Genomic DNA, 19454 nt, shown 5'->3' on the forward strand with positions numbered 1-19454 from the left:
GAAGCCCGTGCACCACAACAAAGAGTAGCCCCTGCTCGCCGCAACTAGAGAAAGCCCACGCGCAGCAACGAAGACCCAACGCAGCCAAAAATAAATAAATAAATAATTAAAAAAAAAAAAAAGAAACTCCAGGACAGTCACACACACACACACACACACACACACACACACACAAGACTCTGCACCTCCACTGCAGGGGGTGTGAGTTCAATCCCTTGTTGGGGAACTAAGACCCTGCGTGTCATGTGGCCAAAAAAAAAATCCTGAGAATTTACTAATTTGTTTTGGAGTAAAAGAGAACAAAAGGAAAAGGAATCAACTCGGCCTCAGCAGCTAGAAGACGGAATTGCCCTTTACTGTGAGGAGGAAGACTAGGAAAGGTTAAGTTGGTGGCTGGGAGGGCGTATGAAAATCAGGAGCTAACACGTCAAGGTCTGAGATGTCCATTAGACAAACAGCAGAGAATGTTGAGAAAGCAGGCAGATGTGGAAGGCTGGATATGAGGGTTGGGTTGCTGAGTACATCTGGGAGTCATCAGAGTATAAAGGGTGTTTAAAGCCACCGTACAGGACAAGATTCCCTAGGGAGCAAGTGTAGATGGAAAAGACCTCTGAAGCCTTTGCCTAGGACACTCTGGTATTTGAAGGACTTTGCCTAGGACGCTCTGGTATTTGAAGGACAGGAACCGGGGACCTATCCAACAAAGCAGGATGAAACGGAACAGTCTGTGAGGTTGGAGGAGATTCCAGAGCAAGTATACTTTGTACACTGGTGGCCAAGAGGAAAAAAAAAACAGTGTTTTAAGAAAAAGTGATTGTGTTAAACGCTGGCAGGAAACAATAATGACAGAGAACTGACTTGAATTTGGTAACGTGAAGGCAGTTTCGTTGGAACGCTGGAGACAAAGCCATTAGGGAAAGAATGGAAGGAAAGGGAGACAAACATAGACAACACTTTTGAGGAGTTTCTCCATAACGGTGAGCAAAGAAAACGGGACACCTAGTTGGCAGGGAGTGTGGGCTGTTTATTGTCACTGTTTTTGTGGTGGTTGTTTTCAGGATTGGAAGTATAACAACATTACATGGCGACCAAAACGTCCAGCGGAAGGGGGAGCATGGATAAGTGAGACAGAAGGGACTTCTGGTGCACAAGCAGAGGGGTGGACCTGGAGAACAGACTGGCATCTGTCATGGGGAGACGGAAGCAGAGAGGCCAATGGTTCCAGGAGAACTGGCAGGTGGGGATCTCTGATTAACTTGGTTGTTGTTGTTTTTAGTGAAATAAGAAACAAGTTAATCACCTTGTGAGAGCGGAGGGAGGACGGGTACTGGAGGTTTGAAAAAAGGAGAAAAAGTAGACTAGGGGTCTCAGAGAGTGAAAGAGCAAAGTGACTCAGAAAACGTAGCAGGGTTGCTTGGGCTTTGTCACGACCGGAAGGAACGAACAGTCAGCACAGTTGTGTATTAATGTAGCTTCTCTCTCGAGCCACCCAGCTGCAGAAGCCAAGTGGGGTGAGTTGGATTTAATCAGGGTTGAGGGAGGGAAAGAAGCAAAGGAGCTGAGAAGGTATGCAGGCAGGTGATGGGCACGACGGGCCATGGAATCTGAGTCAGCTAAAGCGCAAAAGGCAACCTGAGAAGCTGAAAGGGTGGGAAGATCTGGTGGGAATATTTTGGAGGTCCTGGTGGTGCTGAAGAATCGCTCAGGTCACGGTGGAGCTGGGAGTGAGTTAGAATGACGGGAGGTGGTGGTCAGAGGGTAGGAGGCTAGAAACTGAGAATTTATTGGGGGTAGTAGGTAGATTTTGGGAGTCACAAAGTCTGAGATAACATCATGCAAGTGCGTGGCTGAGGTGGGCTAGATCATTTGAGGTGAGGCGATCAAGGCTCTCGTATCCCCTACATTTTTGGGAAAGACCGTAGTATATTCTTACACACATGAGTTGACCTCTAAGATGTTTCATCATAAGCTTATATGAGTGCAAAGAACATCATTTCTGGCATATTATCTAGACTGGCATTTTAAAATAAAACCATTACATCACTCAAATACATTCAATGGAATATAAACCCCACACCATACATTTAAAAATACCAACAAATAGAAGTTTAATATTTTTCCCTGAAATTATATTTCCATTCCACTTCCCCCACAAGGTAGTATCCTAATGATGTATTTTTATTCTTAAGAGTCATTTGATTACCCTATTATACTTCTTTGCAATAAAATAGATATTTCTCTCAGTTTAAAACTTTCTTCTGAACTGAGTATTGCAATCATTTGTTCACAATTGATTAAAATATTATCAAGGTGATGTTATTAAAAATAAGTTAAATTGTATTAAACATGACAAAGAGTTGGGAGTGAATTTTATGGTGCTTTGAGAAAAGGCGGTTTCTCAGTATCAGTATTTCAAATGTTCCCTATGGTGCCCCAGAAGCTTTAAAAATTTGAGGCAACTGGGCTTCCCTGGTGGCGCAGTGGTTGAGAGTCTGCCTGCTGATGCAGGGGACGCGTGTTCGTGCCCCGGTCCGGGAAGATCCCACATGCCGCGGAGCGGCTGGGCCCGTAAGCCATGACCGCTGAGCCTGCGCGTCCGGAGCCTGTGCTCCACAACAGGAGAGGCCACAACAGTGAGAGGCCCGCGTACCACACACACACACACACACAAATTTGAGGCAACCAAATGGTTACTCTCCAATCTCGCACGGTGCCCAAGACTATAACAAAAAGTTACAGTAAAAAGTGGGTTATTTCTCATTGTTTTAGAATATATGGCACCCCAGCAGCTATAAAACTGGAGGTCATGCATCAGAGGAAGATGGCGGTAGGTGGAGAATTTTGCCTTTTTTTCTGTTGTTGTAAAATGAACACGACTGTGAAAGGGGAGAAGGAAAATTTCCCTTTGCACATCATCCTCTCCTGGACTTGATACTTTATTCCCTTCAGAATAAACATTAAACTATTCTCAAACTAGCTTTATCAAACACATTTATAGGGACTAACTGGGAGCCAGTTGCCTCTCAGTATGTGGACATCAGCACATCCAGTATGGCTGTAACTTAATCTTCTGGTTCCAGGAGTAATTTAGTTATCTTACCCTGCATGGCTATTGATCTTCCTGAAGACCCCAGCTAATGACGAGGTGAAACAGACTAAAAGATTTCCCTCTCTCTCACTGATCTGTGCTAGATGTGGTACATTTGGAACTTTGTCAGTGACACTGTCTGGAGTTGTGGCTCTCAGGCAATCGGCGACCCCTTTCTCTAGAGGCCATGTGCCTCATGCACAATCCAGGGTTTTGTTCTATCTACGGAAGATATTTCCCTACCCTCTCATAGACATTGTTTGACCATGACATTGGTCAAGCAATTCTGCCTTTTCAGTAAATGCGTTTTATAGAAACAAATTATATTACTTTGAGATAACAATGAAAATCTCCAAGGAAAACAGTTTAGTTGATCTTTACAGGTTCTAGAAGCACCATGACGTTACTTCTAATAAACTTTAGAGCCCACAGGGAGCAGAGGTCAGCTCTCCCAGCTACCTGACCCATATGGTAACGATAAAATGTGGCTTCAGTTCAGACCCTCACTATTACTTGCCCCTTGTAGTCCATGTTTTCCCAGAAACGGGTACAAGATTATTAACAGTGGTCTCTTCTAGGGTTTCTCTGATCAAAATACGAAGGTTACCATCCCTGTGTACCTTAGAAATCTAGGCCAATTCTACCAAACAAGAAACTGAACAAGTTAAATTATTTTCGAGGTTGAGCTAATAGGCTACATAACCCAGTTATATTTGACAGACAATTCGTATGTGGACAGTATTGTTATTGGTTGCATCAGATTCATTAAGGAAGGCTTAAAACACGTACACTTCCTCAACCCAATTGAGTATTACTGTCTAACAAACAGAAAGAAGGTGTAAGTCCCTATATCTGACACATACCTCCTAAACAATGGTATGAATGGTATCAATACTGAGGATATGGGAAGGGGAGGAGCTGGGGTGTAACTCCCTCTACAGTGCGATTACCCAGAATATTTGAATATGATCCATCTTCTCCTAGTATGGTTTAGGGCAATATTCCCCCCAAATGTGAAAGGCCTCCTACTGCCTTGGGATATGAGTGGGTATTATAGGGGAAGTAGGTATTAGGAGTTTGAATAGGCATTATAGTGGCACGATTTCTCAGAACCTGTAATATGTACCTTCTGAATCTCTAAGAGGTGGGGTATAACATGCAAAGTACCCCAGCTTTCTTGGGCAGAGTAGCACTCTGGGATCCATGGAACACTTTGGGGAACTCTGGTTTGGAGCATAATCCCACCCCAAGATGGAGGATGTTACCTAGTTACCACAGGAATGCTCTTCTAGTTCTATGTGGTACGCTTTTGCAAATTACTTTTTCAGGCTACTTAAATTATCTTTGAATTGTCTTATTAATGTCAAGAGTCAGGATGAGGTAGGTCTGAAATGGGAAAATATGTCAAGGAAATAAATGACACTCAGTTTATGCCTGCGGATTATTTACAAATGATTGTGTACAGTAATATCCTCTTTTAGTGCATAGCATTTGCATCCTTGCCCCCTCGGAAGGACAGAACTCAGTGGAGGATCACAAGTAAAACAAAGATTCAAGGATCTGGTAAAAACAAATAAACCAAAAAACCCAGCAAATCGTCTACCGTAACCCTACATGTAAAGTAGTAAAAAATCTACCTTTAGCTACTATTGTGCAACTCACTGGATTAACAAACGACTTGCTAAGGTACGGCAAACTCTCTCACACATAAAGTACTTCTTCACAAAAGTACTTTCCCACAATCCTAAATGTACTCTTGTTAGCTCAAAAGGAGCAACGTCTTGTTTCAGATCTTCATATGACGTGAAAGTGACATTTTAAAAAAAAGTTTTAAAATCTCTCAGTTCCAGATCATTAAGAATTTAATCTACTACTGGAAAGAGAAATCTAATTAATTTAAGATGAATTTTAATAAAGACTTAAATAGAAAGAAAATAATTTAGATTCTTCTGTCTTTTTTCCTTCTCTTAACCAGCCATTGGAAGTGTCTGCTTTTCATGGTGCAATTAGAAAAGTTCCACTAAATTACACCTTAAATTTAGTCAGAATTATCCTGAAGCAACACTAAACTGATGTAGATGTAGAAAATATTCAGTGCAATACTTAAGCACCATAAATTCAGGGCCGAACTTACTACAAACTTTTTGTGGTCAAAACTGAGTAACTTTTCAATCACTATTTTGCTACAGTTTGTAGTCATTTAATCTGTGAGAATTTGCCTTTTTCAAATTGATAGGAAATATAAATTTATAAAAGCCAAAAGGCAAACGTGCTCTAAAGACCACAGAAGAAACTTTCTGCCATTTGGAGCATGTTATGTCTCAAAAGGCACAAAAGTACAATAAAAGTCTGTCTAAAGGCTTGGGATTCTTATCTGCTACCATGTTACATCCTTGGTAAGTAAAACAGCAAGTTATCCTCTGGGTACCAAAACCATTACTTCCCACTGAGGCCACGATCCCACGTTACTCATCCAGGACCTGAGCCCCTGGGGAGAAAACTAGCCAGTTGGTCCAGCAGCATTGTTTATATGTGGGTAGTTTCTAAGATTAGTGTCCTATATAAATAAGTTAAGGGTGGTCAAATAATTAGATCTTGCTGTTCAAAGCAAGTATATAGCAAAACACTGCTATCTGAAGACAACTGAGAACAGCAAAGAAAACAAATTCACATATTTGAAAAAAACAAATCCATACATTGATGCCCAGGCACTAGATCCTCTCTTCGAATCTATTTATTTTTAAGCTAGACACAAATTTGACCAAATGCTTTTCTAACACACAATAAACTGAAAGAGGGATACAAGCTACCAGGCAGAGTCAAAGGATGAAAGCATCAAATCTTTATGTCCTACCATATGCCAGAAAGGATTGAAGGACATACTTGAGAAGGCAAGACATTTTTTTATCCAATACAATTCACATGTGAAAGACTACCTCAGTGCTTATAGGTACACGGCTACCCAATATACCAAAATATACTGCTACACCAAACATCTCATTCCTTCCGTGTTTATGGCAGGCATGGACATAGTGGTGTTATCCAATTCATAAGGAAAATGGAATTTTTTTAAATAACGGAGACTGCTAAATCAAGAATCCACTAGCAAGTGGGTGACTGAGGAAATTATCTGGAAAATTCTAGGGATTTCTTTGGGTCTACAGGTCCAGCAGTGACTGTGGACAAGGCTGCCCAGAAATCTCTCTCAACTCCCAAAAAGCGACATTGGAGGGGCTGGTTTTTTATCCTGAGGTTAGAAAACAGACGAAAATAAAACTGTGGAGTCAGGATCACATCAGTTACTCTTAATAATAATACAGATAAGGCTGGTCAATACCTCATGAGGTTTACAGAGACCTTTAGCAAGAGGCACGCTGCATCTGCATGTAGCTAGATAAAGGCCTTTTTTTTTTTTTTTTTTTTTTTCGCGGTACGCGGGCCTCTCACTGTTGTGGCCTCCCCCGTTGCGGAGCACAGGCTCCGGACGTGCAGGCCCAGTGGCCATGGCTCACGGGCCTAGCCGCTCTGCGGCATGTGGGATCTTCCCGGACTGGGGCACGAACCCGTGTCTCCTGCATCGGCAGGCAGACTCTCAACCACTGCGCCACCAGGGAAGCCCAATAAAGGCCTTTAAATTAAGACATGTTAATATTTCTGTTTTCTACTGATAGACAAGACTGAAACTGCAGTGGTTAATCTTCAGTTGATTTTGGTGTTTCCCAGAGTAGAACGGTAAAGAAGTGCTCAAAATCCTCTTTAAATCCTTTCAGTTACATCATGCAGAAAGACTCAATTCGGTGCTTATTATGTTTTTTACCCTTACCTAATATTATGTACTAATCACACCTTTTCAAAAAGAGAGGTGATTTTGGCTTCTGCTTTCACAGGCAATACTACAGAGGTGGAATTTAATAACACTGCCTTGTTTTCATTATATTTTAGTCTTTTTAAAAAAATAAATTTAAAAAAATATAAAATAAAAATAAATTATTTATTTTATTTATTTATTTTTGGCTACGTTGGGTCTTCGTTGCTGCGTGCGAGCTTTCTCTTGTTGCGGCGAGCGGGGGCTACTCTTCATTGCGGTGTGCGGGCTTCTCATTGCGGTGGCTTCTCTTGTTGCAGAGCACGAGCTCTAGGCAAGCAGGCTTCAGTAGTTGTGGCACACGGGCTCAGTAGTTATGGCTCGCGGGCTCTAGAGCACAGGCTCAGTAGTTGTGGCACACGGGCTTAGTTGCTCCGTGGCATGTGGGATCTTCTCTGACCAGGGCTCGAACCCGTGTCCCCTGCATCGGCAGGTGGATTCTTAACAACTGCGCCACCAGGGAAGCCCTACAGTCTTTTACTCACAGAGACTGATACTAATTTTCCGTTTACCAAAGTGATATGCTCCCTTTTAAAAATAAACTGACATCACAAAGTTAGTCACTTTTTAAAGAAAAGTATTGAGTAAATAAGACTTTTGAATATAAAATTAGAATGGTTTACGGAAATGGCAAAAACCCATCAGGCTCATTCTAGCGTCTGGAGTTTAGAAAATGCTGCTTAAAAGTCTAGTTACCACATACACGAATTAAAAGCTGTTATTTTAGGGACTTCCCTGGCGGTCCAGTGGTTAGGACTCTGTGCTTCCACTGCAGAGGGCATGGGTTCCATCTGTGGTCGGGGAAGTAAGATTCTGCACGTGGCGCAGCCAAAAAAAAAAAAAAAAAATCTGTTATTTTATAAACTAGTTAGTGAACTAACCAGTTAGTGAACTTTGTGACCAGAACTGTTTCCTATGAGTAATGTTAGGGGGCATGAATACTAACCACCTTTTCAGAATAACCATATCTGAAATCACTCATTTTACAGCTGAACAAACTGCAGGCCAAGGACAGGTGACCTGACTGTGATACCGGAGGAGCCCACAGCTGCAATCCTGGTCCAGAGCCCTGCCTTCACATTTAGGTTGTGATAAAGGACATTTGGTTTCTCTCATTGATATAGAGTTTAGGCAACATAGTAATTTCAAGATAACTTGTATTTTACTTAAAATAGATTTTGAGTGACATCAAACCAGGACTTGATTCAAGGGCTGAAGAGCTGTCGAGCTTATTAATACCAACTGCTCCTGGAACACGGGCTCCTTTTATTTCAGGTGGGGGAGATGAGAACAGATTCCCTCAGAGGAAGCCACCTGCTGTATATAAAAAGGATGGGGCCATTTTCTGGCTTACTGTGCAGAGATTTTGAAATTTTAAGTTATTTTGTACACTTTCTTCACACCTGCATCCAGGCAACAGAATGAGTCCATTTGAAGTTACGACCAAAGACTCCAGCTGCCCCTCAGCTCTGACTGGCACTCCGGGCCCATTCACTTGCCCCATCTCCCCAGTGAGAGTTTACACACACCTCCCACCAACAGCTGCAGACTTCCAACCCTTTTTCCATCTCGGGCCTTCACTGGCAACGCGGAAGCTTTGGAGAACGATCCCATTTTCCCAGTACAAAACCTAGCAAGCTATCTGCCTTTACATCCATTCACTCCAGAACCTACGCACCACTAAGTTACAGACTTTTGTTCCGGTCACTGCTTTAGCCTCAGTACGTAAAATAGTGCCTTGTAAATAAGAGGTACAACAGGTCCGCAATAAGTACTTGAATAGATGAGCAAACACACTGCCCTCCCTTCTGACACGGGGACTGGCACCGTCCCTGGGCCTGTTGGAGGCTAACCTCGCCCCAGCTCTCGCTCTATCTTGCCTGCCCGCCGCCACGATAATCCGCTCCGCCCCACAGCTGTCATCCGGCCCCTTCCAATGGAACAGTCCAATCGGCACGTAATATGTTTTTCTCCTTCCAAGTTAGAATCCCCCCTGAGCTCCCCTGCCCCTCAACTGCATCCCACTTCTATTCCCTTTATGTGAGAACCGGAGCCGCCCAGTTGCTGGCTCCGCTTCAGTCCCCTTCTGCTCCCAATCCGCCCTGCAGCCTGTTAAACTTAACAACAATCTTCCCTGCCGCACCATTAATTCACAGTCCTCGTCTTACTTGACCAGCACTTGAGATCACTCCCTTCTTGAAACACTTTCTTCACTTTTGTTTCTGGTGTGTCACATTTTTCCGGTTTATCTCACTGAGAGATCTGGGAGTCTCCTTCGGCTGGCCCCTTTCAAATGTTGGGGTACCACAAGGCCCACGCCTCCCTCTCCTGGAACTAGGTGCTTGCTACTCAAAATGTGGTCCCTGAACCAGCAGCGCTGGCATCACTGAGGAACTTGTTAGGAAGGTAGCGTCTCGGACCCCATGCCAGACCTACTGAATCAGGATCTGCATTTTTAGAAACTTAGGTGACTCACATGCTTATTAAAATTTGAGAAGCAGATCTAGTTACGTGAGTGATTTCAGTCACATGACTTTAAACTCCCTTCACAGGCTAACTCCCAAATATTTATCTCCTGTCTCTTCCCCTAACTTCAGCCCCCCAACTCCACGCTGGCGTCCCACTAGAAATCTATCAGGTTCCTCGAACCTAAGTGCAAAACAGAAATCTTGATCCCTCAAGCCCAAAACCCAAGTCATCCTTGTCACCCCTTTGCTTTCCCATCTCTGGACCAAAGTCCTACTGACGGCTGTACCTTTAAACACAGGCGCAGTCCTACCACCTACCACGACCTCCGCTGCTCCCATCCTAGTCTAAGCCAGCAATATTTTTGGTACAAAGACTTCTGACAGTCTCCTATACCTCCCTAGCTTCACCAAGGCTCCCTATGATAAGTTTGCACAAATTTTCCATCATGGCTTCCAAGAAGGCCCTCCCACATTACATCAAATGCTCTAGTCAAACTGACAAGACTGTTCTGTTCCTCCCTCCTCTAAATCTTTGCCTGCCTCACTTCACTGTTTCTTTCTGGTCTCAGCTCAAGGATCACTTCCTTAGAGAGACCTTCTTTAACCACGTTAAGTAGAAGACTCACCTCCCTTTCTACTCATTTCCCCTCTCCTTACTCCGCTCTCCTTATCCTTTTGGGATTTAACACCATTACCTGGAGATATATATATATATATATATATACATAACTCTGCCCCTAGAATGTCTGGTCCATGAGCAGGGACTGTTTCTTCTTTTTAAACCATCGCTACTTAGAACGGTGCCTAGCACACAAGAAGCACTCAAGTACTGAGTCTTCAAGTATTGTTGGTGGAACTTTTGGGGACAGGGGACAAACTCTCATGTACGTATCCACACTTACATAGGCTTCAGTCACACAAACCTGGATGTAGAGAATCCACTAGTGGTTTTCAATAAGTTCAAAATTTCATAATATGGCAGTGGTTCTGTAACTTTTCTGTACATTACAATCACCTAGGAATCTTTTAAAAATTCTAATATTAAAAGTACATTCCAAATGAATTAGGTCACAACTGCTGGGTGGGACACAAGTGTATTTTTTGAAGCTCCTGAGGTAATTCCAACGTGAAACAAGTTTGGGAACCACTGGTATATAGATTGAGCTGGTAAGCACGGTATGAAATAGTATATGAAATCTATTATACTTAAAAAAAGAGGGCTTCCCTGGTGGCGCAGTGGTTGAGAATCTGCCTGTCAATGCAGGGGACACGGGTTCGAGCCCTGGTCTGGGAAGATCCCACATGCCGCGGACCAACTAGGCCTGTGAGCCACAACTACTGATCCTGCGTGTCTGGAGCCTGTGCTCCGCAACAAGAGAGGCCGCAACAGTGAGAGGCCCGCGCACCACGATGAAGAGTAGCCCCCGCTCGCTGCAACTGGAGAAAGCCCTCACACAGAAACGAAGACCCAACACACCCAAAAATAAATAAATAAATAAATAAATAAATTTATAAAAAAAAAAAAAAACAAACAAACCATTCTCAAAGAGAACACATCTTCCAGGACTTTCCATGCTTGTTTTCCTGTCAAGCCTAATCCAAATTTTGGGACTTCTATTTGTAAGTTCATTTTTTCCCCATATGCTGATGCAAATTTATGTATGCAAGTGTTGACCTGTATGTGAGTCACATCTGGAAGCGTTGGGGGGCTTTGCACATACTGATATTTTTAATGGTTTCAGGTGAACAGCTCTATCCTCGTAACAAGGATATAATCACTAAGACAAAATGCTATATTCTCAAGAGAGAAAAGGATTTCTTCACAACTCAGTATTTCTTGCTCAATATAATCAACTCCAGTCATCAATCAAAATATCCTTAGGACAGAAGTTAATAAAATACTGTGCATTTACCCGTCTCTAAGCTCACCTTTAAACTGTCTTCACACCACAGAATGAAGGACAAAATTAATGAAAGAGAAAAACAAGTCCTTTGATTATTAAAATCCTCACTACAGTGCAAATACTGTAGATTTCAAAAGAAACTTGGAGATATTTAAGCCAACTGCATACTACAGATGGGTAGCCTGACACCCGGATGAGGTGAAATGATATGCCTAAAAGTCACACAGGAGAGCTAGAAGAGAAAAACACTTTTTTTTTTCTTTTTCCAAACAAGCAAACAGGATTTTTCACATGTTAACCAAAAAGAATCAAGATCATCAGATTAGGAAGAAATGAGGAATAAAAAGTATGTTACACATAGATTTTAAGGACTAGTCAATCCACTGCCCCCCACCCCTGAAAAACCAAAAAATTCTCCAAATACATGGACATATATCCATCAAGATGCTTACCCTTAAAATATCAGAATCTTGGAAAATTCAATTTTAGAATCTTGGAAAATTCAGTTTACAAATACATTATTAATTGCATTGTTATAATGAAATTAGTTCCTTAAACGTGAAGACACCAAACAGCACCAATACCAGAAAGTTAAGAAAGTAAATACACTATTACTTAAAATAATATATAATTTCTGATTGGGACAGAAACGATCTATAGCCACTAGCAAAACTATTTAAACTACTGTCTGACATAAAGGCAATATTTAAAGACTAGTATATGCCCTTTTCCCGCTGATAGGCCTGTGGCTAGGCATCCCAGCCATGGGTCAACATGAAAAATATTATTAAATGTCTTTTTAAAATTGCTCAACCTTGAACCATAATACTGCATAACCCAAATTTTGCCAGTATAAGCCAATGGCAGCATTTTTGGTATCCTAACTGTTCCTACCTGTCCCAATTAAAACAAAACAACTCCCTTATTAAGCACTAGACTGAATGCAGCTATGAAGCAGCAGCAAGGTATTTATAAATGGGCTACTGACAGTGTATCAAAATGCTACTATGGAAAATAGAGCAGCATATACTCTAATAAGAGCACATTATTCCACATGGAATCCCAAATTATTCTTATCTCTAGTTCCTTAAATTCTTGGAAGACTAGAGATGACCAAGTGTATGTATAAATGGGGCCAGGAGGAGAGAAGCTCTGAATGGTATAGTGTTCATATTTTAAATTATCCAAGATAATCTGAATGCTTACAGAGAACTCCAACTATATCTAAATTTTTTTAAGCACATAGACTAAAATGCTAGCAAAACTTTGGTGTTTACCCCAAAATTAGCATTGCATTTTCAGTGAAAAGGAAATAGGCATGGTTTGTGAAGTTATTATCATGTTCACACCACCCTTCCCTACTCCCTGCTCCTTTCATCAGGTGATCTGAAGATTACCTGGCTTAAAATATTTGGTAATTCAGTGCAGAAAATTAAGGTCACAGACAAAGTACAACTTTTAATACACCATTAATACTAATGATTAAAAATTATTGCATAGTCTTATGCATTTACCCTAAAACATTTTCTGAAAGTAAATTCTGAAAGAATTATATAAAAGACAAATAACCCTTTAAAATGCAGATGGCCTTTACTACCTCGATCTTCTCTCCTTCTTTGTCTTTTCAGTGCTTTTGTCCATCGTTTTCTCATTATCTCCCCTGCACTTTGGGCAATACCATTTCCCCTTTGGTTTATAGGTAAGTGAAACACATGAAAAGTGAAACCATTCAATTGGACACTGTTCGTTGTCGCATCCGATCATTTCCCCATAAGACACTTGGTTACATAAACAATATGTAGGTTCATTGGGATCTATTGCAAACTCAACAGGTGAAGCTTCCCTTTCCTGCTTGGCCTTGGAACGTTTCTTTTTCTTGGCTGACTTGGATTTCTTTTCTTTAGGTGGCTGATCATCACAGTCTTCAATCCCATTCGTCATGTGACACAGATCACGGCTTTCACTGGTTCGCTGTCGGCGGGGTCTTCTCGAAGATCGTTCTGGTTGACTGGAATCCATCTTTGCTTTATCTGAGGCTCGCTCACTTTCAGCAGGATCTTGAAAACACTGTGAATGCAGCTCCATTTGCCTTGCCCGATTTTCCACCAATTCGAGCATCTGTGTGACAATCTGAATTTTTTCATCTCCCAATTCTTGACTATTGATTAATGCTCTCTGGAGATGCTGCTGGAGGCGTTTTTTCTGGTTTGAATCATCTTCTTTCTTATATTTTTCATAGACATCATCAATTTCCTTTAATGTTTCTAAAAAAGGAAAAGAAAATATATGGTAGCACATTTTTCAAGTTAGTTATTTTTCACAGAATTGGTACAGTTAGAATGAACTCAAACCATAAAACCACACTCCTCCATACGTAAGAATACATGAAAAACATTTCATTTCCCTTACAAAGACCACATATTATCCAACATGAAAGTACATTTAGAGATAAACTAATAAAAAGAATGAACACAAAACTCTCTTAATACTCATTAATCTATATTAGAAAGGATAAGAGATGTGTGGCTAATTATTAATCAAAGTCTTTACTTGGGCAGAAACACTCTGTGCCACTTTAGAGTTCACCCAGTGCCATATCACCTATACTTCAGGTAAACCTCAAAACTACCCTGTATATAAAATTTCCATGCTGGACTCCAGCCGTAAAACTTAAAAAGGTTCCAGGGGGCTTCCCTGGTGGCGCAGCGGTTGAGAGTCCGCCTGCCGATGCAGGGGACACGGGTTCGTGCCCCGGTCCGGGAAGATCCCACATGCCGCGGAGCGGCTGGGCCCGTGAGCCATGGCCGCTGAGCCTGCGCATCCGGAACCTGTGCTCCCCAACGGGAGAGGCCACAATGGTGAGAGGCCCGCGTACAGCAAAAAAAAAAAAAAAAAAAAGGTTCCAGGACTACGCTAGATTACTGTCCAACTGTGTTTACAGGATTTACGGTTCAATCGATGACTTGCTACAGAACTCTAGAGAGACGCTATACCTTGACTTTCATATCATCCCCTGGACATTCTTAACAAAGCAGACACAAGTAACTCTTAGCTTCCCATCATATTAGCCTGAATGGCTCTTTTATTTCAACACATGGGAGAGTCTGAAAATCAAACTATTTCCGGAGCAGGTTTAGGTTCAGGTTCTGGCATCAACTGACTAAGCTACTAACAAAATTATAGTAAAGTCAGCATTGGATCACTGTGCTTTTGTAGATAACTCAGCCGTTGGTTCTCAGCTTTGTGAACTGCTGATTTAGATACTGTATAGCATGAGGACCCACTTACATCAATTAAAAATGGCCGAGTCATTAGAAGGTATACAAATATCTGAAAATATAGTTCCAGATGTCACCAAGATTTACATAGATGTCTTATTCAAATCTGTTCTGTTTCTCATCCTTATGAGATACAATGCTATCTGAAGGAGTTCTGTCTTAGTAAAGGTGGAGAAACAAAAATTAACTGGAATTTATCACACCCGATGCCATATCATTGTTCTATCTTCTAATATCACTGCTCTAACGACAACAGAAATGTTAGACGACCAAATACATACACTGGGGGTGTCTGTGAGTAAGGTAACATAGAGCAAGTATTCAACACAACTTGTGAATTCCCGCCTCCCTGGAGAGTGTAGGTACTCACACTTGACGGACAACTATTTAACCCGGGATTCATGACAATGTGCTCCCACACATTTGAGGGTACTCATACCTGCAGAGCATATTTTTAAACATTGTTCACATCTAGCCCATTTCCCCAGCTAGGTATGTAAGTGGATTTCTTAAGAACCCAATTTTCCTCCAGGAAAAATAAGGAAATTATATATTTTCCCCTCAAACACACAAAATGTGAGGTTTAAAAAATAAAAGCAGGGGGCTTCCCTGGTGGCGCAGTGGTTGAGAGTCCACTTGCTGATGCAGGGGACACGGGGTCGTGCCCTGGTCTGGGAAGATCCCACATGTCGCGGAGCAACTAGGCCCGTGAGCCCCAACTACTGAGCCTGCGCGTCCGGAGCCTGTGCTCCGCAGCAAGAGAGGCCGCGATAGTGAGAGGCCCGCGCACAGCGATGAAGAGTGGCCCTCGCTTGACACAACTAGAGAAAGCCCTCGCACAGAAACGAAGACCCAACACAGCCATAAATAAATAAATTAAATAATAATAATAAAATAAATAAATAAAAGCAAAACTTATTCCAAACATTCTGTATCGAATAATCAGGAATTAGAAGCTAAATATATTATTTCATAGTAGCATATTGATATTATACATGAAGTAAAAATTCACTTTTTTTTTTTTTTTGCGGTATGTGGGCCTCTCATTGTTGTGGCCTCTCCCGTTGCGAAGCACAGGCTCCGGACGCGCAGGCTCAGCAGCCATGGCTCACGGGCCGAGCCGCTCCGCGGCATGTGGGATCTTCCCAGACCGGGGCACGAACCCGTGTCCCCTGCATCGGCAGGCGGACTCTCAACCACTGCGCCACCAGGGAAGCCCCAAAAATTCACATTTTTAAGACACCTTAATTACCCGGTGAAATAACACTTACTGAGCCTCTTCCATGTGACTTTCTCAGTAATCCCCACAGCAATCCCATGAGGAAGCCACCACTTTTATATGTGAAGAAAATTAAGCTAAACAGGTATCAACCCCAGACTTTGAACTCTGCCATTATCTGTCAGGCTGGCCCTGCTCTTCAAGCACTTTCTACTCAGCTGCATGGAAGGCACTTAAAATTAAGTAAAAAATTTTAGTTCAAAGGTTATTTGGAACGAGAATACTGGAACAAAACTTGAGGTTCTCTACTAACCATACCCCATAATAAATACTTCATTCAATTGTGAAATTGTTTTCTTCATTTCTCTATGTTTTTAAGGCTACTTTTGTGTGTGTGTGTGTTCGCGGGCCTCTCACTGTTGTGGCCTCTCCCGTTGCGGAGCACAGGCTCCGGACTTGCAGGCTCAGCGGCCATGGCTCACGGGCCCAGCCGCTCCGCGGCATGTGGGATCTTCCCGGACCGGGGCACGAACCCGTGTCCCCTGCATCGGCAGGCGGACTCTCAACCACTGCGCCACCAGGGAAGCCCTTTAAGGCTACTTTTGAGGTTCTTCAGTAACTTCTGAAAGTGTCTCAAATAGGTAGGAGAGAAATTTCTTTGACTACCTATATAATTTATATCATCGAATTTTGCTGTAGGTGTTAAATCTAAAAACAGGAAATAGTTAAGAACTAGCAAAGAAACAAAAAACATGAAAAACCAAGAACACACAAGTATATAAAGCTAATAGAAAACTGAAAGTTGAGCTTAGTAAGCATGTGCAGAGTAAAAACTAGATCACTGTTTTTGTATTACTCTTCAGAAGAACTACAATTTTAATGGGGCTAAAATTTTTTTAAATCTCTCGGTCTTTCAAGGCCTAATACTGTTTCTCATGTTACCAAAGCTGCTTCTGTCAACTCTAGATGGTCAAGATGTCAGATTTCCCTGGAACAAATTGCCCCTCCCCAATTCAAACAAAAAAAAATAGCTTAACTTTCGTGAAGGCAAACATGTCTTTAAAGAAATGTAAAAGCCTGCAAGCTTTACAAACTTCAGAGTTATGATTATTTGAAAAACTAAAAATGTTCAACATACAATTCTTAAGCACACATGTACAATATATAACATTTTTAGGTTACAATTCAGGTATGTGCTCCATGTCTATAGAAAATACCTTTGGAGAGCTTTGATTTAAAAAAACAAAAAAAAAAGATTTAAATAATTTAAAAACGAGCATGTGCACCTGCAGAAGCCAGGCTGTGGAGTCAAACATTCCCCACTTAATTGGACAAGTTACTTAAACTCCTTGTAAATTTTAATTTGTCTGCAAAATGAATTTTTACTGCATTGAGTTGTGAAGATTAAATGAGATAATGTTCTGGACGTGATGCAGCAACTGACACACAGTAAGTAATCGTATTAGTTCGCTTCCCTCCAACAGAGATCAGTCCTGACAGTCATATGGGTTCAGAAGGCAGAAATAAATTATAGGTGAAAAAACACAGAGACACTTAAATGTTCTATCAGGCTACAGGTCCGAAAATATCACCCCAGAAATGCGTTCCTTAGACACTAAATCATAAAACTAGCGACGTGTCGAAAAACAGAGAATGGGTCCAAGAAGTTATCTTTTTAATGTCCGTATGGCTGATTCCACATTATGTCCAAGGTCTGTTCCTTGATTCAGGGTTATTAAACCAAACGGCTCCCCATTTAAACTCCTCCCCTTGTAGTTACAGGCGAAAGGGCCAATGGTAAATAGTAAATAATACTCAGAAAAGCTGATTCCAGGGAATCAACCCTAGCTCCTTGGGTCTGACCACAAAGGGTGGCTTTTGCCTCCGCACTTAAACTTGGCGATGTAGGGACCCAGGGGTTAAGAGACGCCAGGCGGTTGCCCAGTCAACTAACCCACATCCTGCAGGGGCCCGGAAGTGACGCAAGGCCCGGAACCTACGGGGTGCAGGGGCCAGCGACGATCACAGTAGCTGACTGTGTCTTTGTCGTGATTGAGTGATTGGGAAAAAGTCGAAAAATCAAACAAACATGTCCCAAATCCCAACACTGACTCCGCTCAGGACGAACTAATGTCCCGCACGGTCCCCTCCCGAACAGCCAGGGTCGCCCAAGCCTTCCTGCAACCAGCCATTTTCCAGACGGGCGGGAGCGCGCGCGTCCGCGCCCCGCCCATGTCCTACGTCACGACCGCAGGCCCCGCCCCCAGCACGGGCGGGGGGCCCACCCCGCCACACACACCCCTCTCCCTTCCCCCACGGGGACCCCTAGCCTTTTAACCATTTGGCTGAAAGAGCTGGGAACGGCTGTGGCCCGGAACTTTCCCTGGGGTAGGAGAGGGAAAGCCTCTATTCCCAAGCCGGGAGCCGGAGAGCCGAGGGAGGGACCTCCCCGGAGGCCGCCTTCGCAGCCCTCTCGCGCCCCCTCCCCCCTGCACGTTCCAATGCATCTGCTCTCAGGGGGTGGGGGCCCGAGGGGGGTTGGGGAAAGCCAGGCCCCGGAGGCCAGCGGGAGTCCGGCCGCGGCCGGCCGCTCACTCCCCACAGCCCCCGCCCGGCTGCACGCTCCCCGGCCGGGGCAGGAGGGTCTGCGGCACCGGGCAGGCGAGGGCCGGAACAAATGCTTGCTGCTTAAAATGGCTGATTCCTCAGCCGCTGGGTCTGCAGCGGGGGCTGACGAGCGGCCACCACCCTCACCCTTGAGACCCCCGAGAAGTCCTCGCCGACCGCAGCGGGGGAAGGGAGGGCCGCGAACCCGGTCTCCAGTCCCGTTCCCCCGTCCCACACACCAGACCCCCTCTGTGCAGTCGGGGAGACTGTCACAGGAGAAATGGAAAGTGGCACTTCCCCGGGCAGGCTCCGAGCGACCGTGCCCGGCGGCCAGCGGACCCGAGTTGGGGAGGACCTTACCGGCAGCCCCGCGACCCCTACCTTGATATTTGTTGTCCAGCTCTCGCAGCACGGACACGTTCCTCTGCATGTCGTGGGGCAGCGACTCCACGCACTCGAGGTAGTCCTGCACATAGCAGGTGAGGAGCCGGCTCCGCTCCCCGGTCAGGAGCGCAGCCGACGAGTAGAGTTGCTGTTGCTGCTGCCCTAACATCCTGCCGCCGCTGCTGCTCCTCGCCGCCGCCGCCGCCGCCGCCTCCTCATCCAGCAGCCACACATGCAACAGCCACGGCCGCCGCGGCTCCTCTGCTCGGCAGCCTGGCGCCGCGGGGACACCGGCAGCCGCTCGAGAGGGTACAGCCGAGTCCCCCGATCTCTACTCCCCGCAAAAGAAGCCCTCACTCCCCGCCCCCGCGGTAACAAGCCCAGGGGCGGGGCGAGATCGGGGCTCCCTCCTTTTCCCCCTCCCTCCCCAGGACTAGAGCAGCGGGGATCCCCCCAGCGGAGCTGGCGCCGGGGTCCCGGGCGTTGACACTTCCTGTCCCCCTCGGAGTCACCAGATGCTACCAATGCCGTCTCGTACCTCAGATCCCCATGACAAGCCTCTCGCTGGCCCCTTTCCTCCCAATCACCCTCGGTGCCTGTCAGAGAGTCTCTCACTGGACCGCCCCCGCCCCTCCGGTTGC

General features: G+C 44.1%; 1 protein-coding gene across 1 annotated transcript; it reads right to left on the reverse strand.

Moving 5' to 3' along the window:
- Positions 1 to 10670: 10670 nt before the first annotated feature.
- ING2 (inhibitor of growth family member 2) lies at positions 10671 to 19442 on the reverse strand. The gene is made up of 2 exons (XM_081221234.1): positions 18811 to 19442; positions 10671 to 13589 (listed from the first exon to the last, which is right to left on the reverse strand). Exons 1-2 carry the CDS (start codon positions 18980 to 18982, stop codon positions 12919 to 12921), a joined length of 843 nt encoding a protein of 280 aa, XP_081077360.1. The 5' UTR covers positions 18983 to 19442; the 3' UTR covers positions 10671 to 12918.
- Between the last annotated feature and the right edge of the window lie 12 nt (positions 19443 to 19454).

Source organism: Mesoplodon bidens, assembly GCF_964165515.1.
Source record: "Mesoplodon bidens genome assembly, chromosome: 20".
NCBI lineage: Eukaryota > Metazoa > Chordata > Mammalia > Artiodactyla > Ziphiidae > Mesoplodon > Mesoplodon bidens.